The sequence below is a fragment of the Schistocerca americana genome, chromosome X, assembly GCF_021461395.2.
Source record: "Schistocerca americana isolate TAMUIC-IGC-003095 chromosome X, iqSchAmer2.1, whole genome shotgun sequence".
In the NCBI taxonomy this organism is placed as follows: domain Eukaryota; kingdom Metazoa; phylum Arthropoda; class Insecta; order Orthoptera; family Acrididae; genus Schistocerca; species Schistocerca americana.
The window spans coordinates 826,133,026-826,152,362 of record NC_060130.1 but is presented as its reverse complement, the minus strand read 5'-3'; the positions used below and the strand labels follow the sequence as shown (position 1 = coordinate 826,152,362).

General features: G+C 41.5%; 1 protein-coding gene across 3 annotated transcripts in view; it reads left to right on the top strand.

Moving 5' to 3' along the window:
• LOC124555084 (tyrosine-protein phosphatase 99A) overlaps positions 1-19,337 on the top strand; it is a 490,245-nt gene that overhangs the window by 354,703 nt on the left and 116,205 nt on the right. For all 3 annotated transcript variants that reach the window (XM_047128877.1, XM_047128878.1, XM_047128879.1), the window contains one exon: positions 9,669-9,883. In XM_047128877.1, coding sequence (XP_046984833.1) covers positions 9,669-9,883 — 215 coding nt within the window. The remainder of the gene's footprint in view (positions 1-9,668; positions 9,884-19,337) is intronic.

The window sequence follows — 19,337 nt, the reverse complement described above, 5'->3', positions numbered from 1 at the left end:
TTATTGCCAACCTCAATAGTTAAAATTATTTATTAATGAAGTTTGTGATTGCAGTTTTGGCCTGTGGCCATTTTCAAGGGGAAAATTGCAAGAATTTTGTACTTCAGAATGTATGTAAATATAAAAATATCAGTGAATGAACACACATTGTCATCACAAGATTCATTTCCATGTCCATGCCATGTATTCATTGTCTGATATTTTGAAATTTTTGCATGTGCCAAATCACAAAATTTTTGCAATGCTACACTTGAAAATGGCCAAAGTCCAAAACTGTGATTGTAGACTGGATTAATAGATTATTTTAACAACTGAGAGTGTTAGTGATGTTTCTTCAAAAATTACTGTCTGACTTTTCCTTACTGTGTAGATATTTAGATTGAAACTGCTTTCTGTGAATCACTTACATGTCAGGTTCATTATTGTTAAAAAAATCTTCTGTTTCAGTGTCTTGGGCCAAGACTAAAGTCATTAGAGTCATACCACAAGCCAGTTCCTGACATGGGGAGATGATTAATGAAAGCTGTTTGAAGCAGAGCCTAAAAATGAAGCCTTGAGGAACTGCATTTTTAATTTTTCCCAGTTTTGAATTGAGTGTCACATTTCTGCCTGTTGGGGCACCTTTTTTGGTTTTGTACAACAGCCAAACTAAGAGAAGAGCATGTTCTTTATATCCCATTGCTATTATTTCTTTTCAAGATTGTGGGTCGTAGTAAAGGTCCTGTGACTATGACCAACCAGAGATTGAATTCCAATCATTTGGATTATTAAACTTAATCAAATGAACATATTCAGAGAATCATGTACATTATCTTCCACAAGGTGAATCCTGTTTATTGCTCTGAAAGATACTACATGGATGTAACAGCCTGTGCTTCTGTGAATGATGGACATTAAAATGTTATTTCTGAATACATTGTATGCTATGCCAAGTGAAAACTTGCTGATTACATGAGTCCCATAGCAACTCTCCCATAGAAAATTTCTAAAATATTCCTCTAGACTAGCATATTCATTTCGTTGTCATACTGAGAAGGTCCATCTGTTAGCATAATAAACACACTTTCATGCTGATCTGCATGATCATGTTCTTTAGCAGTTTTCCTTGCACAGTTTAGAAATTATAAAATTTCCTTTCATTTCTGCCTTGAATACAGATTGAAAAAATAACATAAAACATATAAAACATGCACTATGTTTTATTCTCAGGCTACCTTTCACATACAGATAGTAATGTAAATGTAGGATCTTAATAAACAGTACACTTCACACAAGGATAAGAGACTTTATAGGTGTACACAACAGGATAAATAAGTATTCTCTCATAATATACTATTATTATCCTGCGAATTCTTGCACTGTGGCAGATAGGAATGCAATGTCTGCTGGAGTATGCGGTCTTTCCAGTGTTGGTCATTCATGATGGTGCCAATGGATAGCTGTGGAGTGACCTGTGATCTGTCACTACACCACACCCCCACAAGGAAAAGAAACTAAAGAGAACTAACTTGAACTATGAAATGACTGCTGGCTCAAAACAGAAACACACTTTTCATCCGTAACAAGTTTCTGTTGTGGTTGGATGCTGGTGGATCGGCTGGTGCTGCGAGGTGACTGCTGCCTCTGGGTTGGCACTGGCCAGTCAGTTTACAGTTGGACAGCACTGCTCTGTTTGATATTACAGTGCTGCTGATTGTGGAATGGCAGATGTTATGCATTCAGTGGTAGCCCGCATTACAGTGCCTTTTTCTGCATGAAGGTAGACTGGCTTGTCCCAGTTGATGGACACTACTGCGTTTAGCCCTTTAATATGTGGACTGAATGTCATATCATTTCATCCTGTAACTGTGTGGACATTGACAACGGCCTTGCCACAGTGGATACACCGGTTCCCGTGAGATCACCGAAGTTAAGCGCTGTTTGGCATGGCCGGTACTTGGATGAGTGACCATCCAGCCACTATGCGCTGTTGCACTCAGCCTTGTGATGCCAATTGAGGAGCTACTTGACCGAATAGTAGCAGCTTTGCTCAAGAATACCATCATACCAATCGGGAAGCGGTGTGCTGACCCCACGCCCCTCCTATCCACATCCTCCTCTGAGGATGACACGGTAGTCGGATGGTCCTGGTAGGCCACTCGTGGCCTGAAGACGGAGTGCTTAACTGTTTGGACATTGGTAGGATGGTTCCAGTGATACGCACAGTGGGCCATATCAGTCAAAAACACTTTTTTGTTGCCATGTCATTGAAGATAAAAGTAACCTGTTTTTTGTGCCATGATGCAAAGATACGTCATACACCAGTTTCACTGGGGAGGCCTGCAGGTCTTTGTTTAATGTGCTACACAATCCCCAGTACTTAGAGGGTGTTGATCCGTGAATCCATCAGTAGCACATTGTAGTAGCCTTCAAGGAATGGTGTAGGTGCTCCACAATTCCACTTGCAAATGCATGGTGTGGTGAAGTTCTTGTCACATGTAATCCATAAAGTTGGGGCTCTGCATGAAATATTTCTGCCTGCCACTGCTGACCCTGGTCGGAAGTCACAGCCAAAACATGAAATCCGGCCGCGGGTGAACCCACATGCCTTATTCTCAGCAGTTTGTGTTTTCACTGGGAATACCTCTGACTACCTGCTGTATCTTTTGATTAGGCAGTACAGTTAGTTACACATGGCTGGTAGTGGTCCTACCAATCCACGTGGACATGTGAGAATTATGCCTCTGGATGTAAAAACTTGAGAGTGGAGCTCATACGTGATGTGTTACTTTGCACTTCAGCAGGGAATGCAGGCCTGAGTCCATGTATGGCAGTCCTGTATACCAGACCATGGATAATGCTGTATTACTAATACCCCTGTATTTCAGATTCCTGGTTCGCTGAGCCCATGTAATGTGCTGAAAACATGTGATCATAAAAGGGCAGGCATTCACAGCCGCTGTTGACCTGCTGACTTGTCACAGTATATCATTTCCTCTATGCCTGGCACTGAAATGTGGCACAAGTTCAGGGCAGTCTTGCCTGTCAGCAGGTCATTTAACTCCTCATTGTCATTTTGTGCTGCTGCGAAATCCACAAGTGTGGAAATGCTGTTCGCTGTAGACAAAGCATCAGCAGTTCCATTTTTTGACCTGCTAACATGCTGAATGTTGTGATCAGATGAAACTACTTTCATCCAGCCACAACTGTGGGTTATTTTATCTCTCTGGGAGAAGGCACATCAAACTAGAACACATGAAATATTACTTCACTTTACTATATAAATCAGTAAAAAATCTACTTAACTTTGAACACTTCCTTGCCACAGGAGTGCTGAATAATTTAGAACTGTCATTGACTAGCAAAGCAACACTTGATGCATTAATTAACAAACTGTTTTCTGGCAATACAATGGTCAACATTAACAACACTAAAAGTTCATCTGAAACTTTAACTACTCATTGGTCCTAGATGATGATGGTGTCTACTGTTGCTGAGGTCTCAAACTGGCTTGAGCTCTTGCATTCTCAATACTGTATTGACCTCAACATGAGAGAACTTCTGTTGCTGAGAGGGATGCATTGTCTTCTGGAACACCTCTCAAGCGTCATTGTGGACTGCATTGAGCCCTCAATAGCTTCTGTGGTATCAGTTCACATTGGCAGTGCGGGATAAGGAGGCCAAGAAAATCACTAGTGGGGAATCGGCAATCAAATGCACATGGATAGTGTGGCTTGCATGAGGCTTCTAATGCCGCCTGTAATTACAACAGGTGTGCAACCAGACATTTTGGGGCTCTCAAGGATGGCAAGGACAGCCCAGAGTGGTGCCTGCACATTAGCAGCTCAGGGTAAAAACCAATGTTAAAAGTTTATCACCACCAGGTACCGATGTGTTTGGCACACCTTTTTTTGGGCCAGATAAGATGTAAATGCAGTTATACACTCTGCTAGTGGATACATACCGGTCAAGGAAAACCTAAAATCCCAGGACTGGCACTTTGTTAGCACCAATGACACATTTAGCCAGATTTATGAGGAATCTGTAGAACCCTTGGAAAACTATGGCTAGATGTCTTCCGTGTTATTCTGAGGATGATAATGCCACCAACACATAATCTGTGTATGCGAAGCAGAAGTCTAATCACTGAAAAACTTCATCAACAAGGCACTGAAAAGTCAGTGCCTTGTTCTGTAGGCCGTACAACATGTATGGGAAATCAGATGCTTTGATTGTATATTTAAAACAAGCCATACCAGTTGTCGAGATATGTGCAAATGCCAATATGCTTAAAGCAGAAATAAAAATGACAAAGGTGGTAATAGACTTTACAGGGAAAAATTCAACAGAACCAGAATAAATTTTAAGAATCGGCTCCATCAGTCAGTGGATTACTACCGACTAGCAGTATTCATGTAGAGTGCAATATTGCAGTTTTTTGATGTCCTCTTTTGCTGCAAGTATATGATACAGGCTTTTATTAGGTTTAACATCAGGAAAATGGTGCACCTAGTGAGTCTACATGGAAAATCTCGGCTGCAGTGCACAGGGAACCAGTCGGAACTTGTCCGGACGTTGAGTCCTCTGTAGTCATCCCAGAGGAGCCAGCCATCTGGTTTCTTTGGTACCAGATGAAGGGGAGAAGCCCAGAGGCTTTCTGATGATAGTGCTGTGTCTGCTTGTATCATTTCATCGAATTCCGCTTTTACAATACAGGGATACAGGGGTTGTTGAGGGCCGGCTGTCTGAGCTGTAAGAAAAAATTAGGACCAGGCAGGGTCCTGATGTGATGCGGTGTTGACTAGTGGGGGTGATGACTGCACTTGCAGGTCATGTGATTGATGCAAACCTGTTAAACAGGTGCACCAGTGGTAGTGGCATGATGGTGAAGTGTGACGATGGATAACTGCACTGTCTGGTCTGGCATGCAACCTTCAGTGACATGACCTAATCTAAAGTGGTAACATTCCTTACATCAAGGATGATGTCTCAGAAGGATAGGAAATATAGCCTGCAACTATAATTTGCAGTCCACTGACCTCCATAAACCTATGTTCACATTTAGAATCCTGTGTCTGTATGTAACTACAAGTGAACCATTTGCAGTTGCTAAGTTGTAATTACATATGGTCATGGATGTCACAGCAGGTGCCTGGGAAACGCACACATATCTGACTGGGTACCCATCAGAAACTCAGCTTAGTGTTTCTGTGTGTTACCACTAAATGTCTCGATAGCTGCCTGAGCTGTTGCAGCTGGCAGAATTTCCCAGGGGGTGTGGGAGGCTGCTGTTCATGTTCCCCACCAAAGAAAACAGTGATCTGCACCTAAGCACTCTGTCACCAAAACTACACTGGTAAAAACACTGATTCCTATCAGGCAAGTGTTAGGAGCACACACTACATCATCCATGTAATGGCATGTGTTCTTGTTATTTGTATACCGATGGCTGCAATTTGCTCTGTCAACTCTTTGAGATGAGAGATGATGTCATCCTCCATGTCTCTGGTCGTCATTAAACACCCATGGATCAGCGTCCTCAGATACTGTGTCTGTGACGTCTGCAGCTTGCTAGAGTTTGCCTCTTACATTACCAAGAGCATGGTGTGATGCCTCTCCAGCAAGTGATCCATCCATATGGGCCCTAGGAGAGGATTCAGTGAGTCTGGTCCAGTCTAAGTGCAGAGGTCTCACAGGAACTGTGATGCCTTCCTGTCGCCATTTTCCTCCCTGTGCAACAGCTGTCTCAAGCATTGCTGTTAGAAGGGGGAAGGAACTGAATGAGCTCACCTTTTACTAAGGGCGCGTATTTGTGGTAACACCACTAACGTCACTGGAAGAGTAGCTGTCTAGTAGTGCCACGGAAAGTGCATTTTCTGTGGAATCTAATATTTTCACAGGCTTTAATGAGTGTGTGAGCCAAAGGGATGGACAGTTTGTCAACGGGCTGGTGCTTTAAATGCCACAGAGTTCACTTGACACCACTGGCACAATCCCATGGTTGATGACAGGTAATAATTTGTCATCCTTGTGGCTGTAGGCAGTCAGAGGCAGACTCATGTATGGGGTGCAGGTAGAACTGCTGTTGTATGTTAGCAGGCATCTGGAAGGTGATGCCAGGGCGCCTGGACACATATTTTCAAGGCTGCACAACTGTAGCAACTCTTTTAATTGTCCTGGAGGAGGTCAGTCTCTGTTGCCACCCATGTTCGTAACTGCTCCTGGTGTCACTGTTGCAGCAAGGTCAGCTCTTCCATGTGTTACCATTGCTCATTACACAATAGTTGCTGCTATTGTTCTGTCACTTGTTTTGGGTGTCGTGATTGTTGCTGTAGTTGTTACTTTTGCTCTTGTTGCTGTTGTTTTAACTGTTCCCTCATACTTCTGTCGGGGTCACCACTTTGTAGGTACTTAACCCTTCTATGTACTCTGGCCACAATTGTGTACATTAACTTTTACTGTGGCTTAGCTGCAGTAGAAGTGATTTTTTTCCAATGGAAACCTGAGGTACACATTTGTGGATATTCAACCTTTTCATCATGCAAAAGTGTTGCCAACTGTTGGGAATCACTATGAAAATACCAGCAAGTCAATGCTGCAGTGCGCAGCAGCTCATGACTACCAGAATACATGGATGTGGTTGGTTCACTATACTCTAATGTATAATTGAATATTGTTATTGTTATTTTGCATGGTAATTACTGAATAATCATTTTACAATTTATTACAATAAATGATATTTTGTAATTAGTGTACAAAGTATGTTTTGGAAATGGGTACATTTTTTTGTATAAATCTTGCATCTAAAATCATTAAAACCTCACCTAAGACCATTACCACATAAGGAAAATTTTTCCTTCCACCAGAAAAATTCTGATCTGAAAGAGATAATAATTGGTACATTTTATGTGAAGATAAGATTCTTCATTGGTTTGGACAACAATAAGGTAATGACAGCTATTACATAATTTATCATCATCATCCTGCTAGTTGTTTTCCCTAACACACCTCTGACAACCGCACACTCTCTAGTGCTCATGCTGTGGCAGGTAGCGATGTACTGTCTACTGGAGGGTGCAACCTTTCCAATTTTGGTTGTTCATGACATTGCCAACAAATAGGTATGGGATTACCTGCAAGCTGAGATCACTACACCAGTCATAATGATATTGTAACTAATGTCTGCAAGTATGATTATGTTCTATTGCATACTCATAGATGAATAGAAGGAAATGGATGACTGTTATGGCGTTATTGCATATTATTGCTGTATTATTGTTGCTATTTCATGTTAATGCTGTTATGATGATGGCGAACGAGTTGTCGCCAATGTTGACTGGTGGTCAATGCTAAATAGAAACATACAAATCACAGCAGGTTTGTCAGTAACATCGATAAGGTGCTGGCTGCATGGTCTGGATCTGCAATGACTAAAATAATTAGAAGTGATTGGTAAAAAATAATATATATTGTACTTAACTGGTTGTACAGGATTCTTCTTGGCTGCACACATATAATTATAAACAGATAGCTATTTAGGCCTCAATTAGGCCATATGTTACTAAGCACCTTGTTAGAAGTTGCTTCCTATCAGCTGAAGGCTATGCTACTTTAATGCTTGACATCCGTAGCAAGAGTGGACGATAGCTCGCTAGAAACTTGATACAAGCCGTGGAGCAGCGCTAGCGGCACTGGTCGTGACTTGCGGGTCCAACGATACTCATACGGACCGCGGTTGATAACTGCAACCCCTAACAAGTGTGGTATTGAACATTGATACCACAAATGTGATCTGAAAAGCTCCTGTAATGGAGTTGTGACCAGCATTCTTAATGGACAGTTTGGGTTTCTAGCACATCTACTGGAGATTTTAGAGTTTCAATGCTGAAGAAAATAATAGCACAATTTTCTCCAGAACTTGTATGATGTAATTTCTTATTGCATTATGCTATATATTCTAACACAGTAAAGCTCAATATGAAGTTCAGTCTTTGAGAGCATTGAGAAAAGTCAGCAAATTTATTGGTACTTTTGTATCATGCTCCCATGAAAATTAACTGTATGATTAAGAAAAAAGTGCAAATAGGCACACACTCTGAGTGTTCTGTACAAGCTTAGTTATGTATATAGATAGATCATGTATAGGTTTCGATGAGTGAGTTTGTGGCGATCATAATATGTGATGCAAATGGCCATATCTTTTTAATGCATTGTCTTTACTTACTTTACTTTCCATGTGGCAAGGGCCTTATCGACCATACACCTGCTCTATGAGCCTCTTCCACTTCTGCCTGTCCAATGCCCTGTTTGTCCAGTTGCTGTTGCTGTTGCTGTTGCTGTTCATCCTAGTTGTGTCCTCCCGAGTGTTATCCCGCCATCTGATTCTAGGTCTCACTCTTCCTCTCGTTCCATCTATTGTTCTGCTGAATGCCATTCTAGGTAGTCTATTTTCTGAAATTCTTGCTATATGGCCTGCCCAATTCAACCTTCTCCTCTTGAGCACTTCGACGATGTTATGGTGTTTGTACAGCCCTCTTAATTCTTCATTTCGTCTTATTCTCCATTCCATGTTATTTTCATCACATACAGGTCCAAAAATTTTCCTTAGTACTTTTCTTTTAAATATTAACAGTTTTTCTTTATCTTTCTTTCCAAATATTAATGTTTCACATCCATATAACATCACAGGTATAATGGTCGATTGATATAAGTGGATTTTTGAAGTTACTGCTAAGTGATCTTTTTCTTAGAATTTTGATGAAACTGTTGCTTTTGATAAATGGGCATCTATTTTTATACCTGTTCTGTTGTTATTACTAAAAAGTCTTCCTAGGTACTTGAAGTGGTCAACAGTCTTGAAATTGAATCCATCTACAGTCAGAGGTGCATCTTTTCTGGTTTTCTTACTTATGGGAAGGTATTCTGTCATCATTTACATGTAATCCTGTTTTCTCAGCAAGTAATTTTGCATCATTCTGATTAATTCTCTTTTGGAACTACTTATTAGTGCTACATCATCTGCATAGGAAAGTCTTGTAATGTCCCCTTGTGGACTGGTTTTAGAAAATTCTCTATCGATCTTCTCTAGGACAAGGTTAAATAAAATAGGTGAAAAGTCATCCCCTTGTCTCAGTCCAGTGTACACCTTAAAATCTTCAGTTTCTCCTACTGGTGTCTTTAAGCAACATAAAGTTTCATCTATACACATTTTAACTAATCTGATTAATTTTGAAGGTATTTTAAATTCCTTCATTATATTTAGGAGTGTCTGTCAGTATATGCTATCATAGGCCTTTTTTAAAAAAATCTATGAATAATATGTGGACATCTACATTGAATGCATTGTCTTAGAATCTTAAATTTTTTACACCATCAAGGGATCGTAGATCTTAACATTTGACAAATTTCAGCATGATACTTCTACCTATTCCTGAAAGAAAGGGATCAAAACAGACAGACAGACAGCAAAGTGATCCTATAAGGGTTCCGTTTTTACTGACTGAGGTACAGAACCATCAAAATGAAGATCAGTTTTAAATAACTAGATAACAATGCAACAGCCTGAAAATATTGTCTCCCTCATTGAAGAGGAGCATTTCTTTCTTACTTAAACCTCTGATTTTTTTTAACAGGTATGTATGTTTTTTTCAGTGGAAAATAAAAGTTTATTGAATTGATGTTTATTTCAGATGATCACAGCAGAGTACAACTACTTCCCATACCAGGCCAGAAGAAATCGGTTGACTATGTAAATGCAAATTACATTGATGGATTTCAGCAGTCCCGAGCTTACATTGGCACCCAAGGCCCATTGCCTTCTACTTTTGATTGTTTTTGGCGTATGGTGTGGGAACAGAGAGTTGTAATTATTGTGATGATCACCAATCTTGTGGAGAGAGGACGGGTAAGTTTTATAATTCATTTCATTAGTGGTAGTAGAAGTAGTTATTGTATTGAATTACTTACTTGATTTTAGATCTTTGCTACCTTATTTCTCATAGCCTTTATTGTAAAATATTGTAGGTTTGAACAGTTATAGTATTTTCCTATGATAATGCTACAAACCGAGAAAAAATGGAAGAGGAAGGAAGCATAAATTTGAAATGCAAAATGATGATCCATAAACACACAAATATTCATTCTGCTAACACTCTGTAGAGAAGTCACAGTGTTACAATTGTGATGAACAGTTAAGTCAAATCTTGAGTGAAAATGTGATTAAGTTTATGTTGGTGATCACGTAATCATCCTCTCTCTTATTAGCTTCCCTTTAAGTGCAATGATGTTTGCACAATTGTTTTAAGATAGCACTCAAACATTTCACTGAATGACTGTTATAGCTTATCGTTTCAGTGTGATGGAGTCACAGAAAATAACTGTGCAGTTCTTGTAGAGCTCATTTGCCAAGTTAATTATTTTCTATGTGTCATCATTTGTAAAATATTTTTTTCTGGGTCATCTTTAGAAAAAGAAGCAAGCACCAATGTAAGAATCCTTGTTGTATACACACAGCTAGAATGGGAAGAAGACATTGTATCTTGGAGAAACTGTGATGACGCCTTACTTGAACGGAGTATTTGTTAACCACCATAACACAAATTTTCACTGCTTTTTTGATATCAATGTTTTTAGCAAACTGAAATCAGTAGTCTGCAAGGTCACTTTCCAAATTTTTCTCATTACTGATTTCAAATTTTTCTAAACCCACAATCGGTACAAAATTAGTAATGTGATGGTGGCAGTTAATAAGTATCTACTAGAATAACGCCAATGGTGATTTCTCTAACAAAGCTAATTTAAATTCTTCTATGCCTCCATGAAATCTGGAGGCTACTATTTTGAATAAGAGCTGCAAGTTTAGTCTTTGTAACTCAAATGTAATTAAATGATCAAATTTAGAAACAGGGTTCTTCATTTTTTTGTTTCAGTTTACTAGCTGCCCAAAAATATTAAATATAGTTTTTGACTGATTCACCCATAGACCACAGTTCCTTATCAGGAATTAACTCATCTTACATTCCCATTTAATCACTAAAGTTTAATATATTACAAAAATACCTTTCATGCACAGCATTATTTTGTAGATTCATGAACAGTTAATGCTGCACAAGTTGAGTATCACAATGCATCAGAATGTAAAATTGCTATATGCTTAACCATGAATAGATTTTCACACTTGGTTTTGAAGAAAAAGTAAAGTATAGAATGTGATAAACATAACTTCAAGAACTCTATACTGTGCTTCACCTTTTACATTAAGCTTTTGGTGTAAAAAAGACCAGACTGAACAGTGTGACAGTTTTCTGTATTCCATGTTTCACAATATTATAATCAGTTGGTACAATGATAATATACTATTTCTTTTACTGCTAAGTTCATATCTTTTTCCAGAGTCCCATGTAGCTTACTTTCTTTCTTACACATGCATTATCTATGTTATTTAAGCTAGAGAAACTAGTGAACCACACTATATTAATCACAGATTGTATTGCTTTCATTGTTTCATTGCATTCAGGATTAATAATCACCAATGGACAACTAGTGTTTACAGTTAGGGCTCCCAGTTTGCTGAATTTGCTTCTTCAGTGTATCATAAAAAGATTAAACAGTTGATTTAGAATGAGAATGGTTTAGATTTAGATTACACCCTCAGATCAAGTTCTCTGGACAGTGAATTGCCTTTATGGAACCCCCCCCCCCCGCCCCCCGCCCCCGCGCCCCCCCCCCCCCCCCCCCCCCCCCGCCACCAAGCTGTAATAATATTTTATCTTGCTTTCTTTCTAATTTTTATAAATAACTTTATAAAGTTTGAATTATTTAGGAATAAAGGAGATGACTCATGTAAAGGCAGAAGTGCTACATGGTCAACAGATACACACATAAAAGGTACAGACACACACACACACACACACACACACACACACACACACACATGCCTGTCTCCCTACATTTTGCTTATTCGACTGCCAACTCTTTCCTGACCCACGGTTAGTGTGCTGGAGTGAGGTGAGTGTGCAGTGTGTGGTGGGGTGAGGGATGGAGAGAGGCAGGAGGCAGAGAGGGGGTTGGGGGGGGGGGCATCACTAGGGCATGAGATGGTAGCACACAACTAGTTGACAGTAAGGATCCAGATGGCATGGATTGTGAAGCAGCCACTGAAATCTCGCATGTTGTGCTCTGCTGCATCTCGCGCCACTGGGTGGTCCACCTTGTTTTTGGCAACCGTTTGACAGTGGCTATTGATTCTGCTTGATAGCTGGTTGGTTGTCATACCAATGTAAAACACAGTGCAGTGGTTGCAGCAGAACTGGTACATAACATGGCTGCTTTCACAGGTGGCTCGACCTCTGATGGGGTAGGATAAGCCCATGACCATGCCGGAATAGGAGGTGCTGGGGTGGGTGGATAGGGCAGGTCTTCCATGATGGAATGATCCCTGTGGCAGGGGATTGAGGGTGGGAGTGGCATAGGCATGGACTAGGATGTTGTGGAGGTTGGGTGGGCAGCAGAACACCACTTTCGGAGGGGATGGAAGTATCTCGGGTGATGTCCCTCATTTCAGAGCCTGATGATAGATAATCAAAGCCCTGTTGAAGGATACGGTTCAGTAATTCCAGTCCCTGGTGGTACTGGGTGCCAAGGGCAGTGCTTCTTTGTGTTTGGTTCTTGGTATGGATGTGAGGTTCAGGTGTGTGTGGAGATATGGCATGGGAGATCTGTTTGTGTATTAGGTCTGGAGGGTACTGTGTGTCTGCAAAGGCCTTTGTGAGGCCTTCAGCATATTTGGTGAGCAGAGTTCTCATCACTGTAGATGCGTCTGTCATGAGTGGCCAGGCTGTAAAGGAGGGAGATTTTGGTGTGGAAGTGGTGTCAGCTGTCAAAGTGCAGGTGGGGGGTGGGTGGATTACTCCTACAGCTTCAGGAAGGAATTCCATTCTGTAAGCTAGCAAAGTAAAATTCTGTATTTTCCCCATGCTCACAACTTTACTTCCACCAGTACCTTGTCTTCTACCTTTCTACCTTTGAGGCATGCTTGGGTAGCTCAGTTGGTAGAGCACTTGCCCGCGAAAGGCAAAGGTCCCAAGTTCAAGTCTCGGTACGGCACACAGCTTTAATCTGCCAGGAAGTTTCATATCAGCACACAGTCCACTACAGAGTGAAAGTTTCGTTCTGGAAACTTGAAAGCAGCTTAATCTGGAATATGGGTTTTCAGTTTGATGTTATCTATTTTAATTTATGAGCAGTAACAGTTTTAGTGGATGTGTTTGTTCATGAAGCAGTGTTTCAGTGTGCATAACCTCAGTGAATAGTGCTATAGGAAGATGTTCTTTATTATACTGGATAAGACCACTACAGAGGCTTATAAAATGTGAAAATGGGATTATATTGTCCTTCTCTTAAATTGTGAAAGAAGTTTTTGATTGTGTTCATATTTCGAAAGTGGGCATAAGTATTTGGAAGATGGCTCATAGCATGGAAAACATTCAGTGTTGGTTATTTCTTAGTTGCTTTACTCTTTCAGTATCCTAATTTTATTGACTACCTCGCAAGAAGGGCTTCAGTCACAAAGGGTGCAGGCCAAACACAGGAAGAACGTAGATACAGGAACCATTGGTATAATAGTTGTAAATTGTCATAGCTGTGTTGGGAAAGTACCAGAGCTCCAATCGCTAATAGAAAGCACTGATGCTCAAATCGTTATAGGCACTGAAAGCTGGCTGAAACCAGATATAAGGTCAGCCAAAATTTTTGCGAAGAACCTAATGGTGTTCCAAAAGGATAGGCTAAACACAGTTGGCAGTGGCGTGTTTGTTGCGTTCAGAAGTAGTTTAACTTGTCGCGAAATTGAAGTAGATACTTGCTGTGAGTTATTATGGGCAGAGGTCATTGTTGGCAGCAGGAATAAAATAATAATAGGATCCTTTTACCGACCTCTGAATTCAGATGATACAGTTGCTGATAGGTTCAAAGAAAACTTGAGTTTGATTTCAAACACGTACCCGACTCACACGATAATAGTTGGTTGTGACTTTAATTTACCCTCGATATGTTGGCAAAAATACATGTTTAATTTCAAAGGTACGCATAAAATATCACCCAAAATTGTGCTAAATGCATTCTCTGAAAATTATTTCGAGCAGTTAGTTCATGAGCCCACGCGAATAGTAAACGGTTGTGAAAACACACTTGACCTCTTAGCAACAACTACACAAAAAAGCAGATAAAAATTCACTTGACGCTTCCTGAGAGACAATCTTCACTCATTCCAAATTAATAATATAAGTGTAGACCAGATGTGGCTTGAATTCAAAGAAATATTATCGGCAGCAATTGAGAGATTTCTACCAAATAAATTAACAAACGACGGAGCTGGTCCTCCTTGGTACACGAAACGGGTTAGAACACTGTTGCAGAAACTAAGAAACAAACATGCCAAATTTAAACAGATGCAAAATCCCCAAGATTGGCAATCTTTTACAGAAGCTCGAAATTTACCGTGAACTTCAATGTGAGATGCTTATAACAGTTTCCACAACGAAACTTTGTCTCAAAACCTGGCAGAAAATCCAAAGAGATTCTGGCCGTATGTGAAGTATGTTAGCGGCACGAAACAATCGATGCCTTCTCTGCACAATAGCAATGGAGATACTATCGAAGACAGCACTGCCAAACCAGAGTTACTAAACACAGCCCTCCAAATGCCTTCACAAAAGAAGATTAAGTAAATATTCCAGAATTCAAATTGAGATGCCAACATGAGTAACGTAGAATTAAATATCCTCGGAGCAGTGAAGCAACTTAAATCACTTAATAAAAGCAAGTCTTATGGCCCAGACTATATACCAATTAGGTTTCTTTCAGAGTGTGCCTGATGCATTAGCTCCATTCTTGACAATCGTATACAACCATTCGCTCGACGAAAGAACTGTACCCAAAGGCTGAAAAGTTGCACAGGTCACACCAATATTCAAGAATGGTAGTAGGAGTAATCCACTAAATTACAGGCCGATATCATTAACATTGATATGCAGCAGGATTTTGTTACATGTATTGTGTTCAGACATTATGAATTACCTCAAAGAAAACAGTATATTGACACACACAGTTAATATGGGTTTAGAAAACATCATACCTGTGAAACACAACTAGCTCTTTATTCACATGAAGTGTTGAGTGCTATTGATAAGGGATTTCAGATCAATTCCGTATTTCTGGATTTGCGGAAGGCTTTTGACACTGTACCACACAAGAGGCTTCTAGTGAAAGTGCGTGCTTATGGAATATCGTCTCAGTTATGTGACTGGATTTTTGATTTCCTGTCAGAGAGGTCATAGTTCGTAGTAATTGACGGAAAGTCATTTAGTAAAACAGAAGTGATTTCTGATGTTCCCCAAGGTAGTGTTATAGGCCCTTTGATGCTCCGTATCAATATAAATGATTTGGGAGACAATCTGAGCAGCCATCTTAGGTTGTTTGCAGCTGATGCTGTCATTTATCGACTAATAAAGTCATCAGAAGATAAAAAAAATTGCAAAATGATTTAGAAAAATATCTGAATGATGCGAAAATTGGCAGTTGACCATAAATAACGAAAAGTGTGAGTTTGTGCACATGAGTGCTAAAAGGAATTCGTTAAACTTTGGTTACACAATAAATCAGTCTAATCTAAAAGCCATAAATTCAACAAAATACCTAGGTGTTACAGTTATGAACAACTTAAATTGGAAGGAACACATGGAAAACGTTGTGGGGAAGGCTAACCAAATACTGCGTTTTATTGGCAGGACACTTAGAAAATGCAACATATCTACTAAGGAGACTGCCTACATTACGCTTGTCCATCGTCTTTTAGAATACTGCTGCACAGTGTGAGATCCATACCAGATAGGACTGACAGCATACATCGAAAAAGTTCAAAGAAGGGCAGCACGTTTTGTATTATCACGAAATATGAGAGAGAGAGAGTCACAGAAATGATACAGGATTTGGGCTGGACTTCATTAAAAGAAAGGCGTTTTTTGTTGCGACAGAATCTTCTCAAAAAATTCCAATCACCAACTTTCTCCTCTGAATGTGAAAATATTTTTGTTGACACCAACCTACATAGGGAGAAACAATCACCACGGTAAAATAACAGAAATCAGAGCTTGTATGGAAAGATATAGGTGTTCGTTCTTTCTGCGCGCTATACGAGATTGGAATAATAGAGAATTGGGAAGGTTGTTTGATGAACCCTTTGCCATGCACATATATGTGATTTGCAGAGTATCGATGTAGATGTAGATGTAGATGTAAGGATGGCAGTGAAACTTCTTCACCCCAGTACCTGGTATGTATGAGAACTGATGGGGAATCTTTCTTGTCAGTGAAACCTCAGTTTTTTGTGGAGCTTTTAGAGGACAAGTTTGGGGAGGTGGAGGGCTTGACCAAAATGCGGTCAGGGTCGGTCCTGATCAAAATAACATCCTCTGCCCGGTCATGGGCACTACTCGCCTGTGACAAGCTGGGGGATGTTTCTGTTTCCATCATGCCCTATAAGAGCTTAAATATGGTCCAGGGTATCATATTTCACAGGCACCTTCTTTTGCAGTCTGACGATGAGCTGCCCACCAATTTAAAGCGATGAAGTGTCCATTTCGCATTTCATCCAGCATGGCACCGGGATCCGAGGGATAATCAGGTTGCCACCTGTGCCTTCATCTTGGCCTTCAAGGGTAACACATTACCCGAGAAGGTCAAGATGATGGTCTACCGCTCTGTAGTGCCATATATCCCACCCCCGCTGTGCTGTAAGTGCTGGAATTTTGGCCATATGTCTTCCTACTGTATTTCCAGCATCACCTGTTGGGATTGTGGACATTCTTCACATTCCAATACTCCCTGTGCTCTGCCTCCCATCTGTGTCAACTGTGGAGAGCACCGTTCGCCTTGCTCACCAGACTGCAGGATTCTCCAGAAAGAAAGAAAAATTGTGGAATACAAGACCTTGGACTGACTGACCTACACTGAGGTTAAGAGAAAATATCAGAGGCTACATCCTATATATATGATGTCAACCTACGTTGCTTCTATGACAACGCTTCTACCATCTTCTGCTCCACTGCATACAGTTGGCTCTCAGAGCCATCAGACTCCACCTGCCTCCTTGATGGTGAGGGGGCCCTTCCCCCCTGTTGCTCCTGCACAGTCTACTTCAGCAGCAACACCCCCCCCCCCCCTCCCCCTCTGACCCCCCAACCAACAGGGACGTCAGTCCCCACTTCTCAGCTGGAGAAGTGTAAGTCTTCTTCGGCTCCTCTCGCTAGGAAGGGATCCCTTGGGTCACTCCCTTTCCAGATTCTACTAGTGGAAAAGCTGACACCCACCAGTGGCCAAAGTGACCACAGGTAGCTGGTCTTAGGGCTTCACGGTCCTCCTCAGTCCCCTCCAGGAAAGCTGGTTCCCGGCAATGCGGACCCCTGCCCTCTCCAGCTATAAGGGATATTACAGCAACCATAATGGCTATGATAGAGCGTTTGGTGGAGTTTGCGTCTATGCCCTGAACTCAGTGTGAGTGAACCTGTGCCCCTTCAAGCCCCTCTTGAAGCTGTGGCTGTCAGGATATGGACAACACAGGAAATAACTGTCTGCAATGTATATCTTCCTCCAGATGGTGCAGTACCCCTGAACATATTGCCTGCACTGATTGATCAACTCCCTAAACCTCCCTACTTTAGGGAGATTTAAATATGCATAGCCCCTTTTTGGGTGGTGCCATGCTTATTGGTCGAGGAAAGGGGCTTGAAAATTTACTGTCACAACTCAACCTCTGCCTCTTAAATACAGGTGCCCCCACACATTTCACTGTGGCACATGGTACATATTCGGCCATTTATCTCTTAGTTTGCAGCCCTGGCCTTCTCCCATCTATCCACTGGAGAGCACATGATTACCTGTGTAGTAGTGACCACTTCCCCATCTTCCTGTCACTCCCCTGGCATCGTGCCCATGGACACCTACCCAGGTGGGCTTTAAACAAGGCAGACTGGGAAGCCTTCACCTCTGCTGTCACCGCTGAAGCTCCCCCACATGATGCCATCAATGTTAGCATTGAGCAGGTCACTACAACGATCGTTTCTGCAGTGGAAAACACAATCCCTCATTCTTTAGGGTGCCCCCAGTGAAAGACAGTCACTTATTGGTCGCCGGAAGTCACTGAGGCAATTAAAGAGCATCAGCGAGCTCTACAGTGACATAAGCGGCACCCTTCCCAAGAGCATCTAATAGCCTTTAAGTGGCTTTGTGCCTGCATTTGCCAGCTTATGAAACAATGGAAACAGGAGTGTTGGGAGAGGTATGTGTCGACCATTGGGTGCCATACGTCACCTTCCCAAGTCTGGATGAAGATCAAATGTCTTTTTGGTACCAGACCCCAACAGGTGTCCCTGACATTAACATCAATGGCATGTTATCTACCAACGCAAATGCGGTTGCCAAGCACTTTGCTGAGCACTGTACTCGAGCCTCTGCACTGGAGAACTACCCCCCAGCCTTTTGCACCCTCAAACGGTGGTTGGAAAGGAAAGTCCTCTCATTCACTACATGCCACAGTGAACCCTATAATGCCCCATTTAGAGAGTGTGGGCTCCTCAGTGCCCTTGCACATTGCCCTGGCACAGCTCCTGGGCCGGATCGGATCCACAGTCAGCTGATTAAACATGTCTCATCTGACTACAAGTGACATCTTCTTGTCATCTTCAACCGGATCTGGTGCGATGGCATCTTTCCATCACAGTGGCAAGAGAGCACCATTATTCTGTTGCTCAAACCCGGTCAGAACCCACTTCATGTGGATAGCTACCGGCCCATCAGCCTCACCAACTTTCTTTGTAAGCTGTTGGTACATATGGTGTGTCGGCAATTGGGTTGGGTCCTGGAGTCACGTGGTGTACTGCCTCCATGTTATGGTGGCTTCTGCCAGGGCCACTCTACCACTGATAATCTTGTGTCCTTCAAGTCTGCTGTCCAAACAGCCTTTTCCTGGTGCCAACATCTGGTTGCTTACGTAAAGCATACAACACGACCTGGCGACATCATATCCTTGCCACATTGTGTGAGTGGGGTTTCTGGGGCCTGCTCCTGATTTTTATCCAAAACTTCCTGTCGCTCTGTATTTTCTGTGTCCAAGTCAGTGCTTCCCATAGTTTCCCCTGTATTCAGAAGAATGGTGTTCGGCAGGGCTCCGTATTGAGTGTCTGTCTATTTTTTTGTGGCTATTAATGGTCTAGCAGAAGTTGTAGTGCCGTTAGTCTCACATTCTCTGTATGCGGATGACTTCTGCATTTCATACTGCTCCTCCAGTACTGGTGTTGCTGAGC